The sequence below is a fragment of the Sinohyriopsis cumingii genome, chromosome 5 (assembly GCF_028554795.1).
Source record: "Sinohyriopsis cumingii isolate HCF-2022 chromosome 5, ASM2855479v2, whole genome shotgun sequence".
Classification (NCBI taxonomy): domain Eukaryota; kingdom Metazoa; phylum Mollusca; class Bivalvia; order Unionida; family Unionidae; genus Sinohyriopsis; species Sinohyriopsis cumingii.
The window spans coordinates 91,549,690-91,563,096 of NC_142965.1; the positions used below are offsets into that span (position 1 = coordinate 91,549,690).

At 34.4% G+C, this 13,407-nt stretch overlaps 1 protein-coding gene across 13 annotated transcripts in view; it reads left to right on the forward strand.

Annotated features, from left to right (window-relative positions):
* LOC149799750 (serine/threonine-protein kinase mig-15-like) overlaps window positions 1–13,407 on the forward strand; it is a 259,276-nt gene that overhangs the window by 223,312 nt on the left and 22,557 nt on the right. For 11 of the 13 annotated variants that reach the window (XM_089959127.1, XM_089959132.1, XM_089959133.1 and 8 more), the window contains 4 exons: window positions 1,896–1,965; window positions 4,550–4,650; window positions 5,331–5,480; window positions 8,183–8,248. In XM_089959127.1, coding sequence (XP_089815253.1) covers window positions 1,896–1,965; window positions 4,550–4,650; window positions 5,331–5,480; window positions 8,183–8,248 — 387 coding nt within the window. The remainder of the gene's footprint in view (window positions 1–1,895; window positions 1,966–4,549; window positions 4,651–5,330; window positions 5,481–8,182; window positions 8,249–13,407) is intronic. The other 2 variants (XM_089959138.1, XM_089959140.1) reach the window with 1 other exon arrangement.

Consider the following 13,407-nt stretch of genomic DNA (forward strand, 5'->3'; position numbering starts at 1 on the left):
GTCAAGAATTGAAAATACTATCACCATTACGGGTCACTGCCATCTCACCTCTGTCTGCACCAGTTCGAGTCTCAGATTCAGCCAATGTGAGTATGTGAGAAAGCTTGCCAGTAGCTTCTCGTGGGTTGGTGGTTCTTTCCGGGGTTTTCCCGGGTTCTTTCTCCACCATTAATACTGGCCGCCATGTATAGCCTATTGTGTGCTGAAAAATGTCGTTAAACCCCACAACAACAACAACAACAAAAATCCTATCACAATACATTTCAATATTGAATTAAATATTGCAGTATTTTTGTGATATATTAATTTTTAAAAAATACAACTGATAGTGCCTATTGATAAATTGAAATGGTTGCAAATACTAATGAAATAATTACATTGATTGCTGACAAAAGGAAAAAGATAATGTGAAACCAAACATCCTTTTGTGTTCTTGCCTTAGACAACTAGTCCATGAGATTCAAGTCATTTGTAGTCGTGTACTTGCCTTAGACAACTAGTCCATGAGATTCAAGTCATTTGTAGTTGTGTACTTGCCTTAGACAACTAGTCCATGAGATTCAAGTCATTTGTAGTTGTGTGCTTGCCTTAGACAACTAATCCATGAGATTCAAGTCATTTGTAGTTGTGTACTTGCCTTAGACAACTAGTCCAAGAGATTCAAGTCATTTGAGTTGTGCACTTGCCTTAGACAACTAGTCCATGAGATTCAAGTCATTTGTAGTTGTGTACTTGCCTTAGTCAACTAGTCCATGAGATTCAAGTCATTTGTATTTGTGTACTTGCCTTAGACAACTAGTCCATGAGATTCAAGTCATTTGTAGTTGTGCAGTGCCTTAGACAATTAGTCCAAGAGATTCAAGTCATTTGAGTTGTGTACTTGCCTTAGACAACTAGTCCATGAGATTCAAGTCATTTGTAGTTGTGTACTTGCCTTAGACAACTAGTCCATGAGATTCAAGTCATTTGTAGTTGTGTACTTGCCTTAGACAACTAGTCCAAGAGATTCAAGTCATTTGAGTTGTGTACTTGCCTTAGACAACTAGTCCATGAGATTCAGGTCATTTGTAGTTGTGCACTTGCCTTAGACAACTAGTCCAGAGATTCAAGTCATCAGAGTTGTGTACTTGCCTTAGACAACTAGTCCAAGAGATTCAAGTCATTTGTAGTTGTGCACTTGCCTTAGAAAACTAGTCCATGAGATTCAAGTCATCAGTGATGATAATTAACTATTATGGAGTTTCTTAAGAACAGAAAGACATCATGGCCGATTTATGGTAGGTAATACAATAGATCAAAATTTCCATAGGTCTTGTATATGTTTTGTTGACTTTATGATTTTCTTCCAAGGGACATTTTCTTTTGATTATTGAAATTGAATAAGAAGTTTTCTTTTTCATTATTAATTAGAGGTTGATGTGACAACCACACCATTTCATGTCCAATCTCTCCCAGTACTATGATATACATTAGTAAAGTGACATCACATTGTTGATGTCATAATGTAGTAATGACGTTATTTGAAGCTGCACAGTGAGTGTTGATTTGTCAAAACTGTACTTCCATTAGATTTGTATTTGAAATTATTTTATGTCATTTTATGTTTAAATTGTATCGTAGATTTGCTCATAATGGAGACCGTGCTTTGCATAATCTTGTGATTCTTTAGTTTAAATGAGCCAGATGCTTCGATATTATGAACGTCAGAAGATTTGCAGCAAAGTTATTAAGAAAATTTACTTTGAGAAGAAACATATGAAGCGAAATGCTAACTTGTAAGTCATCTTGCAACAATTTTATTTCATTAATATTGTGGTTTTTCACAACTATAAACATTTTCATGCTATAATTGTATGAACTCAAGTATTCTGATGGTTTTTTCTTGTTATTTTTAGCCAACAAATGAAAGAAGGAATGGTTGGGTGAATGTAGGAGATTTAGAAGGCTGTGTTCATTTTAAGATAGGTAAGTTGGCAATTAGAACATGCTTGAGCCATTGTTTGGTCTCATGACATTTATGCTTTCATGTTTCATCTATTATGTTGTCATGCTTCATCCATATCTTTTTACTATTGCAGCGTTATTTGTGTACTCATTGTGGAAACAATGTCCACAAATATTTATTTCTACCTCCACTGGTCATAGTGTAAGAGAGTTTATTGGATGGTCAGTTGTCTATTATTCATTGCCTTCCATATGTTTGTTAGCATAATTTTGTTTTGCTACTCTTCCTAAACTAATTGGAAAGTTTCCATTAAACTCTACACACACAAATTTATCCAGTGATCTGGTCAGTCCCTGAATGACAGTTGGGATGCTTAGACATCCAGTGGGGTCACTACAACAGACGTCTTGAAAATCTCATTATTGCTACTTCTCCTCTATGTATGGTCACATTGATGTGTGGTTTTCATCAGAAAAGTTCTTACTTGTCCAGTTGGTCCTAACTGAAAATGATGCAAACTGACCCATAATAAGGCCATCATGCATGGTGGTCATCTTAATAATATATTTACCTCCAAATGGATGGCCTTATCAGCATGGACTTTTTCACCACTATACTTTTTAATGAAACGTATTTGGTCCTGAATGATAATGGTGCTAATCGTACAGCCAATGTGGCTGCCAGAATGGATGTGTTTGATATCTTGTTGTCACCACTCACCATGAATGGATGGTCATATTGACTTGAAGTTTTGACCAAAAGACTTATAATGATATCACCCTGGTCCCTTCTTGACAATAATACCAACCAGACATACAAAATGGCCACCACAGCAGCTAATTTCATAATTAAGTTATTGCTGAAGATTGTCAGAGATTCAGCACTCAGCAGTTTAAAGGAAAAATGGGTCTAATCTTCAATCCTAGTAATTCTTTTCAGCCAGTAGAGTGTCATTCTCGTCAAGAGACTCTTCTTCCTGTTGTTATGCAGTTTTTCAGTATATGATAGGCTGTACATGGAGGCCATTATATTTGGCAAAGGAAGAACTCAGAAAGAACCACCAGCCAATGGGAAGCTACTGGCAAGCTACACAGATCACTTGGCCACCCAGGGCACCCAACAGTCTCTTGATTTCAACTTTGAGAAAGAGGGGGCCATTGAGCTTTCTATTGATGTGTATTGTTACTAAACCTGCATACTGTTTGTATGATATTTACATTTTAGCTATAATTTCATTGCTCATCGCTCATTATCTTAGAAATGCATTTTGATTCCGAGTCTTGCACTGTGTTTGGTGGATGAAACACAAATTAGAAATGCATATCATGTAGTCAATATTTTCATTTTCGGTTGTATTCAAGGGAGATAATTGGCTTTGATAGTTATTTAGCTTTTTGAAACAGCACTTTAAGCATGGATGATGTGAAGCAGGAAAATCTATAATTCATTTAAAATCACATTAAAATGCTGTGAATACTGACAAATGCATGTTTACTTGCATCCAGTCCTTTAACTGATAAAACTAGCTTCATCAGCAAACAGTGTATAATCTCAAACAAATGCTTGCCAGTTTATGAAACATTTAGTTCTCTGACTCAAAATTCAGTGGATAAAAAATACAAAACATAAACACTCTTCCTCAGTCTATGGATATGTATCGTTGGAATACGGGATCACATTGTTAAAGAGCAGTCACAGTCCTCCCACTTTACGGGATCTGTGTGAAAAAATGTTTTCGATCTTACCACCAGGCAGTTTTGCATACATTGGTAATAAGGCAGAACATATTATAACGTGACATTGTCTGTCCAGTGTACATCTGTAACCAGTTTCCACGCAGTAACTAGAGTTTACCACCAAATACTGTTGCCAAGCATTTTGGTTGGCTTGCATGTGGGAAAGGATGAAATCTAGTGATTTGATGGTCAAAAGGACAAAGTCATTATGGTTCAGAGAAGAAAAATGTTGGAGATTTTTTATATGCATTAATACTGGTTCAACATCACTGACCTAGACCAAACTTTGTAGATGGTTTGTATATGGCATAAGGTGGAAGCCTATTTATTTGGGAGTCAAAAGGTCCAGAGTCTAGTTTACTGTCAGAACTAAAATGTTTCTGCACAATTACATTGGTTCCACATCATAGACCAGAACCGAATTTTGTGGATGGCCTGCATTTGGGGTAAGGAGAAGCCTGTTGATTTTGTGATCAAAAGGTCAAAGGTCACTGAGACTAAGCAGAAAAATGGTTTCTGTGCTAAATTTTTATATCACCTACATATAGAATTATTAAGCAGGGCAGGTGTATAATGTGCTGCTCATGAAAGTAAGGGTTTATAAGAAGATTGATTTAACCTTCAGAAATTATTTATCTCCTTGGGGTTATTCTTTTGAAATTTTATTTTCACTCTTCCTGCTATGTTTTTTCACTTGGTTTTAGATTTATCCTTTCTTACAATAGGAAAAAAAATATGTTATTTGATTTCCCCTCAACCTTGGAATAGGCATCTATATTCAGTAGTTAAGCATTTCACTAGAGGAGAAAATATATTTTGCTTGAAATTTCAGCACTTGTTATAAGTATTCATTGTTCTTTCTTTTCAGTCAAATATGAAAAGATTAAGTTTCTTGTGATAGCCATGAAGGAGAGTATAGAAATTTATGCCTGGGCTCCCAAACCATACCACAAATTCATGGCATTTAAGGTAAGAAAAAGGATGAAGAACTTTATCATGTCATACACCTTTCTTATCAACAAAGCCACATCGTATAAGTCATGGTGTGACACTTAGCAATGCCACTAGCAATGTAATGTGATAGAGCAATGTGACAGGTTTTTCAAAAATTGTATAGCAATCATACACGTGTGTAATTTTGTGTCCACTTTCATTTTATGACAATTTATTTGACAGCTGATAATGAATTACATGCTTGAAGGGGAATTTACAGTTACTCTGGATGCATATTTCATGTCAACATGAAATACTGAACTAATTTCTTCCTTTCTCTGTTGTCACAGGAGTCGTATTGGTTTGAGGTGGGTTATATTAAAGTTTTGAGAAATCTAAATCTCTGACTGCTGAGTAGGATCTTAATTATGTTCTCACAGAAGTATTTGTAGGCTTCACTTCGACAGCCGTTGGACTCTTTTGATACTTGATTTAAATTTTTTTAAAATCTGTGATAATGCAATGAGATGATAGACTGAGATAGAACCTTGTTTTGATATAAGTATTCATTGTTGTATTCATGAATTTTTCTGTGGTTTCAAAAATTTGTGAAATGTTAATCCTCAGAAGACAAAAAAACTTGTTCACATTTTTATCATTTTTCATTCTTAAGTTATATGAAGCAAAAAGATGTTAATAGTTGTATCTTTGTTCAGTCTTTCAGTGAACTAGTCCACAGACCTTTGCTTGTTGACCTAACAGTAGAAGAGGGTCAAAGGTTAAAGGTTGTCTATGGGTCAAATGTAGGTTTCCATGCTATTGACGTAGACACTGCCTCATTGTTTGATATCTACATTCCACAACATGTAAGTATTTCTTGCATTGATAGATTAACTCTTTCTTTCTTTCTCATTCCTTTCTTATTTATTTATGGCAAAATAATTTATTTGTAAATGATTGGCTCTGAATTGTTTAGATTAAGATTCTGGACCAATGTTGAAGATACTGTTGTGTTATTTTGATAGTCATTAATTGATCATTTTGTACTCCATTTGGATTCACAGGATTATTATGATAAAAGTTTACTGTAACTATCTGCTTTGTTTAGGATAATCTCATCTGTTGGATAAAATCAGTGTTTATTATACCAGCTAATGCTTGAGATGTTATTTCAACTTTGGGCTCGCTAGTTCAGTTGGAAACATGGGTAATAGAAGAGTAATGGAAGGGCTGATAAAGCAGCCAAAGCTGACCAACATTTGCCCATTTCCAAATGGAAGATTCCAGATATGGACTTCAAATTTTATATAAGCTGAAAAGTTCTGTATATAGTAATGATTGTTAAATCTTGGAACACCTTTATTATTTTCAAAAATAATACATAATAACCTATAAAAGTTGAGTCATGAAATTAAAAGAATTTTCATGTTCTTTTAGTTTGAAATATCAATTTTTTCATGTACTGTAAGTCTTCAGACAAGACTTTTGTTTGTTCCCACTGATCCTTCTGCATAGTTTATTGATCATAACATTATTTAAAAAATGATAAAGAACTTCAATTATTAAGGGACTATGATTAAAAAATGATAAAGGACTTTGCAATTATTAAGGGACTATGATTATACAAATGATAAAGGACTTTGCAGTTATTAAGGGACTATGATTATAAATTACTAAAAGGAAATGTCATATGAATCAGTAAATATATTTAATTTCCATCTGTTTTCTTACCATTTCCACCAGTTTCAAATGTGTATAATTTCATCACACAATGACAGACATTTAGCATTGGCACAATGTTGTAACCTTATTAAAAGTAACTTATTCATTTCAGCTTGTATCTACTCTTGTCAGTTTATCCATTATTTCATTAAAATTGTCAAAAGATACATTTTCTGCCTTGAAAATTTTAAAATGTGGTATTGAAACAACAAAAAAGTGTTCTTTTAGTCACTTGCATTTATAATTAACCAAGTTTACATAACCACATGTACATGAAAGATTTTAACACGTACTGAATGAAGTACATTTCTTGGTTTAGAATCATGTGTAATATTGCACAAAACTTAAATGTCTCTAAAATTATGATGAAGTCTTAGAAATAATGCTTTTGAAAATAATTGGAACAGTAATGTAGTTGTAGTTTGCTTTGATGTAAGCACATGTTTACTCAGCAGTGGTAATTGTGTTAATATTATGTCCTACATAAAAGGTGGTAAAAGGATTAATATTGAAAAGCAAAGGGGTATCAGCATTGCTTTTGACAAATACCTTCTATACTCAAACCAGTTTCAGCTCTTAAACAATTGAAGTTCTGTTGGAAAACAAAAGACAAATTCACCAGCTACATTCAAAAGGAGCTGCTGAAACAACCCGGTCATCAGAATCAAAACTAGAATGATTAGTGTGTGAAAAATTATGATTTTGTGTTTTGCTGAAACACAAAACTAAAATGAAACCGTTCAATCTGTATCCAGAATATTGACCAATATTATGGTCATTCTTTAATATATGACAGTTATGTGACTATATGCTGGTCATGTGCCTAATGTATTTATAAATATTTATTAACTGTCTTTTCATATAGATTCCATCACTTTGTAGGATTGCTCATATCATTGGAAAAAGGAAACTCTTGAACACATGAAGCAAAGTCAGTAAAGCAACAATGGACATTTAATTAAAGTGTGATCTGGAAAAATGAAATTTGTTGAAAACAATGAAAATAAAGCATAATTGACATCAAGATGGGTTTTTTTTTCAGGAATAAACAAAGATATGTGATGCTAAGCACAGTCTACACTGTGTAAGTGCTGTGCACTATAGCACAGGTCTCTCAGTAAACTTTTTAGCAGCCCATAAATTATGAAGTCCTTATATCATTTCATATCAGAGAAGTCAGAAAATATGACCATGCTATGAAAAAAACACCAAAAAAAAAAGGTCATAGTAGTTTTTAACAGTTCATTGGCGTTGTAATTAAACAAGAGTTAGTCAAAATAGCAGTCTAACTTGTATTCCAGATTCACAATTGTGTAGTAGACTGTGCCATCTCAGTGATGCAAAATGGCAAACAGTTTTTTAAAAAATATGATCCGTCTTTAATCATGATTTTATGCAAAAGTGACTCATGGTGACCAGGTACTTCTTGATCCAGTTATGAGCAAGAGGTACTTTTACAATTGAGGCTGAGAATATACCGTTCATCTATAAAGCATCGTGTCCAACACAAAATTCTGATCCTGGGGTGAAGTATTTGTTTCCTACACACATGTACATGAAGGATTATATTACTATCCCAAAATTTGTGACAATTTTAAACTAATGAAAATTGTGGTTAGCAGTATTTGTCCACATTTGAGAGAGTCCTCAGGGCCATCATAAGGGGCAGGTGGTACGCCAAGCCCAGGGTGCACCATTTTTTCAGAGCTTGCAATATTTTTTTAAAGCCGCACTTGCTGAAGATGATGGTCACCCTGGGCGCTGTTTTGTCCAGCACAAACTTGTGACGGCCCTGATGGCACTATTTTTGCATAGAAACTGATCTCATTGTTGCATTGTTTTTTAGTATCGAGGTCATGATAATGTTGCCACTCATCAGGGCAGTAGTATGATGTCCTTCTTTGTCAACCAGGTAACCAGTGCCATGCTTTTAGCTTGAGTTATCCCCCTTTAACCTGGCATGACCATTTGGGAATTACATTATTGAATCAGAGATATAGATGGTTTGCTTGGCAAACCTGGTTTAAGCTGATGCTTGTTTTTAGGATGTAAATGTTTAGCTCCCCTAAGAAGTAGAGGTCAGTTATTGTACTACCCCTGGTGTTGGTGTCCACACATAAAAAATTATATATATATTTAAAACATTCTTTGGTCAAGGCAGTAGTTTATAAAGGGTTTCAAATCACCTGCCATGTGGTGAGAGGACTGAGGGGGCTAACTTTGTCCATGCATGTGCATTATTTGTACATTCTTAGTGAAGTTGTTGCATTTTGCTAGAGTTTTTTGCATCCTGTATACATATTGTTATACCTGGAGTCATGAAATTTGCTGAGTGGATGCATCTTAATGAGCACTACACCCTCATCACAGAAGTAGGTCACTGTGACCAAAATTTTATGCTGTATTAACTTTGGTTAAATTCTTTATTACTCAAGCTCTATTAATGTTAGAATCATCAAACTAAACAATTGCATGCATCTTCATTAATACTATACTCATGCAGCAAAAGACGGGTCACTGGAACCTACATTTCACATTTTACTAGCTTAGGTTTAGTTGTTGTATTTAGCTCATGATCACAAAGTTTTCTTTACATCTACTATACATACTGTTTTACCTGATGATGGAATGCATTTTGGTGAGTACACAAAAGTAGGTCACTGTGGCCAGTATTTCTTGCTTCACTGACATTGTTATAATTTGTGCTTTAACTGTTTGTGCTAGAATCAATAAAATTGAAGATTGTAAACATCAGTACTTGAACAGCACCCATGCAGAAATGGTCACTGATCCACATTTCATGTTTTACTGGCTTGAGTGAAGTTTTTCATTTGGCTCATGACCAATTGCGCTTTTTGCATGCGTTGTATATACTACTCTGTCTAGAATAATGTAACTGTGAGTGGCTGCATATTGATGATTGCTACTCCTCACTCAGAAATAAGTCATTATGGCCTGTATTTGATGCTTCACTGACATGGGTTAAATTTTGTTTGATGTTGACTTCTCGGCACTATTCATCCTAGCTAGAATTATGAAAATGATGATGGTATGCATCTTTTGTACCACGTTGTTACAAGAAAAGAAAATTCATTGTGTCCTATTATTTATCTTTTGTTGGCTTTGGTTACGTTTTTGCATTCAGCTTATGATCACATGAGTTTTTGGCATGCTATATGCATTTTATCCTACTTAGAATCATGAAACATGGGACGTAATACACCGTGATAAGGACTACAATGTTATTTCAAAACAAGGTCTTTTTGCAACTTAATTTCATGATTTCATGACATTGAAATTTTGTGTTTAAAGTAATTTGTTGGGAGCTGTTTATGTGTCAATCATAAAAGCTGATGATTGGATACATCTGTTAGTACTACATCCTTACAACAAAAGATAACTGCGGACTTCAATTTTATGTTCTACTATCAGAGAAATTCCCCCTTCCATTTGTAGGAAAGGGTTTTTTGGAATATAGGAGGGAATTTAGAAAGAAATAAAGGTAGGGCTTGAAAATATTATGTAATTTTCATACAAATGGCAGGTTTTTCAGTGCAATCTTTACAAATCCAACAACCATGCAACCTAGAATACATGTAGACCCTGTGCAAACATAAGTAATTTATGTGTGTTTAACTTGTGGTCACACAAATTTTTCCATGGGATATACACACTGGAGTACTCATAAGGCCCTTTGCGATCAGTGCAGTTGGAAGTAGAAATAAATATTAATTGGCAACACATTGTATATAGTTTACTGCCACAGATAAACTGTATTGTACATGTGAACCAGTTTACAGGAATTAGTTAGCTGCATGCATTTTATGTGAGGCCTCAGCTGTAGTAGCTAATCATGGTAATTACTGATGCATGAACTATTCTTTTTATAGTTTTCCTACTGACTGTCACTATATGGTTGCCTAAGAGTTCATGACTTTCACACAGCAATGATAATAGTTTATGAAACAGCCAGATTTAAAACAATAATTCTCTTCTTTATTTATTTTTTACAATAAAAGGAACATCTAAGTTATTATCTGGTGTTAACAATTAAAGTGCCCCTAATTTTAAATCATAAATGTAACATTATTTTTTATTGTTTTATATAATTTATTCCTTGTCACAGGGCCAAGATTTCTTTTTGTCATGATCACTTCAGTTGAAGTTTTGTGTGTCCATGATAATTAATGTTTACAATGTCTGCCACTGATAACTGCTACAGGTTCTGCAGAGGAAAGTTTTGTAACTTTTTAAGGACATGTCGGCATTCAAACTAAAGCAAGTCTTCTGTTTACTAGCGCAGTCAGGTAGCTGCCTTTTGCCCCCTTTCTTCCTCTTTTTGCTTTTATTTCTGGAACAGCTGTATTTGTATCTGCATATATTTTATATTACATTGTTATAATCAGGTGATAAAAAAAATCTAATTTTCTGCCAGTCATTATTCATTTCCCACATATTAAAGTTATTTCTGATATCACCTGAAATATTGGAGTGAGCAATATATTCACCAGACTGAATTGGTCAGATACAACTAAAGGTGGTTTAATCTTATGACAATATTTACTCTGATAGTGTTATTTCATAATATAGATTTAAACTGTTGATAAAAAAATGATAGTTGAATGATACTCAAGATAAATGCTACAAGGTGTCAAAAATATTTCCTTTTGTCTTTCTACCTCTTGGAATGAAGCAATAAAACAAGGCCACTTACAAATATTCTCATTGTACCTATTTTGCCAAAAATTGCTACACAGTCGTCTTTAAATTTAAATACTTGTAGTCAGTGACATTTTGATTCATTCTGGTAAATATTTCTTCCAACCAAGTTTGCATTGCTATACTTCCCCCATACCTTAGATTAACGATGTTTTTGCAGTGCATACCCTGGTACCATATTCTACTTAGATGCATGCAGCACAGTTTATATTCTTTTGGTGTCTGATTTTACAGACAAGATATTCAAAGATAGATGAATTTAAACCAGAACAAGATATGACCTCCATGCCAACTTGGCCCTTTGCAGTTCTGGACAGTAGACATATATATTTTGGCAGCAAAATAACAAGAGCACATGTTTTTCAGTTCCCAGACCCTGAGTGTTGTTACTGTTTTTATCTTGAGTGTACCACATTAATGACTGAGAACTGTAAAGTACAGTTACCTCAAAGTGCATTCAGAGCAAGATGCATTTTAGTTGTTGGGCTTTTGAGTAGATGGACCCTACTTATTGTCAGGCATTGGGTTTTTCAGTTCTACAAAATATGGCAAGAAATGTTTTTTTTTAAAAAGAACATTTTTACTGTATCTGATAACTGTTTGGTGAACATTGAGAAGAAATGAAGAAAGAAAAGAAAAACTTTATTTTCATTCTTTTCCAGAATTAGCATACCGTATGTGCTTGCTTATAAGTCGAGGCAAACTGCTAGTAACAATGATCCTGATCTGCCATAGCATAATGTGCCTGCATATCAGTGTCGATGTTGTTGTACTGATTACTCATAACAAACTGCACAGACCCAGGTTTGCCTGTGCATTATACGATGGCATAGCTGGTTCTTTGCAATTTGCAGTTGGACTTGACTTATAAGTGAGAATATACAGTATCCTACAATGAATTTATGCCATGATACCAGCAGTGTTTGTTTTGACATTTTAGAATTGTTGTATATTTGTCAGTTTATCAGTCTTGCTGGTTATAAATCAGAAAAGCTTATTGTCGGTCATCCATAGTCTATTGTCTGTCCATCAGGTTTGCAAAATGCTACTTCTTCTAAACTATTTGGTTGATAGCCATGAAACTTGACACACACATTTCATTCTATGGACTAGATGGTCTTAAATGACCATGGTGCTGCCCAGACATCTAATATGGCCATCACAGTGGCCAGTTCTAATATTTTTATTGCTACACTTCCTTAGTGGAGGGTCATATCAAAATAGCGGTTTCACTAAAGGACATCTCCTAAATGAAAATTGTGCCAATCTGACTGAAGTCCAGTATGGCCAGAACAGTGGCCATTCTTAAAATCTTCTCACTACTCCTATTGAATGGATAGTCATATCATTATGGGGGTTTCACAAAAGGACTTTTTATGATACATGTTTGGTCAAAAATTTAAATGGTGCTGATCTGACATCCAATATGGCCACCATTGCAACCATTTTAAATGTATTTTCACCACTCATTCTGAACAGAAAGCCATGTTGACATTCAGTTTCATGAGAAGATATCTTGTGATGCCTAGTTGGTCCAGAATGAAATTGGTTTAAGATGGAAATCCAGTTTAGCTACCATAATGGCTGTCTTGTTACACCTCTTGAATGTGTGGCCACGTCAATGTGGGATTTTCACTAAAAGTTTTTTTATGGTGTCTGCTTGGTCCTAAATGAAAATGGCTTTGATTTGATATCTAATATGGCCACCATGGCAGCCATCTTTAAAATGTTATTATCACTGCTTCAGAATGGAAAGTCACATCAGTATTAACAAGAATAGTATGCAGCAGATAAAAATTGCCATATTTGACCATGTATGGTTACCATGGTAACCATCTTAAAAGTCATATTATTGCTATTCATTCTAAATGAAAAGTCTTATCAACATGGTGTTTTCATCACAAGACTAACTATGATATATAGTTGATCCTGATTGAAAATGCTGATCATTCTTCCAATATAGCTGCCACAGAAAACATGTTGAAAATCTCGTTAATTCCAGTGCTGTTTTTCCTAGCAGCAAAAATAGCACATGCTACAGGCCCCATGCTAAATGCTTTCAAGCTATCAATTACCTACATGTAAATAATACTATTACTGAAATGTCAGGCATATTTGTTGTATTATCTGACTGTATAGCAAATGAAAAAATACAATTACTTTACTATGCAAGTTAAAAATGTATGTGTTTTAATATTTATGTGTTGTTTTTTTAAATTTAGGACCCATTTATAACATATGCTACAGGCCCTGCACTAGATTAATCTGGCACTGACTGATTCTGCTGAATGGACAGTCATATCAGCAATAGGTATTCAACAAAAGTCTGCTAATGGTGTCTAGTTTGGCCTA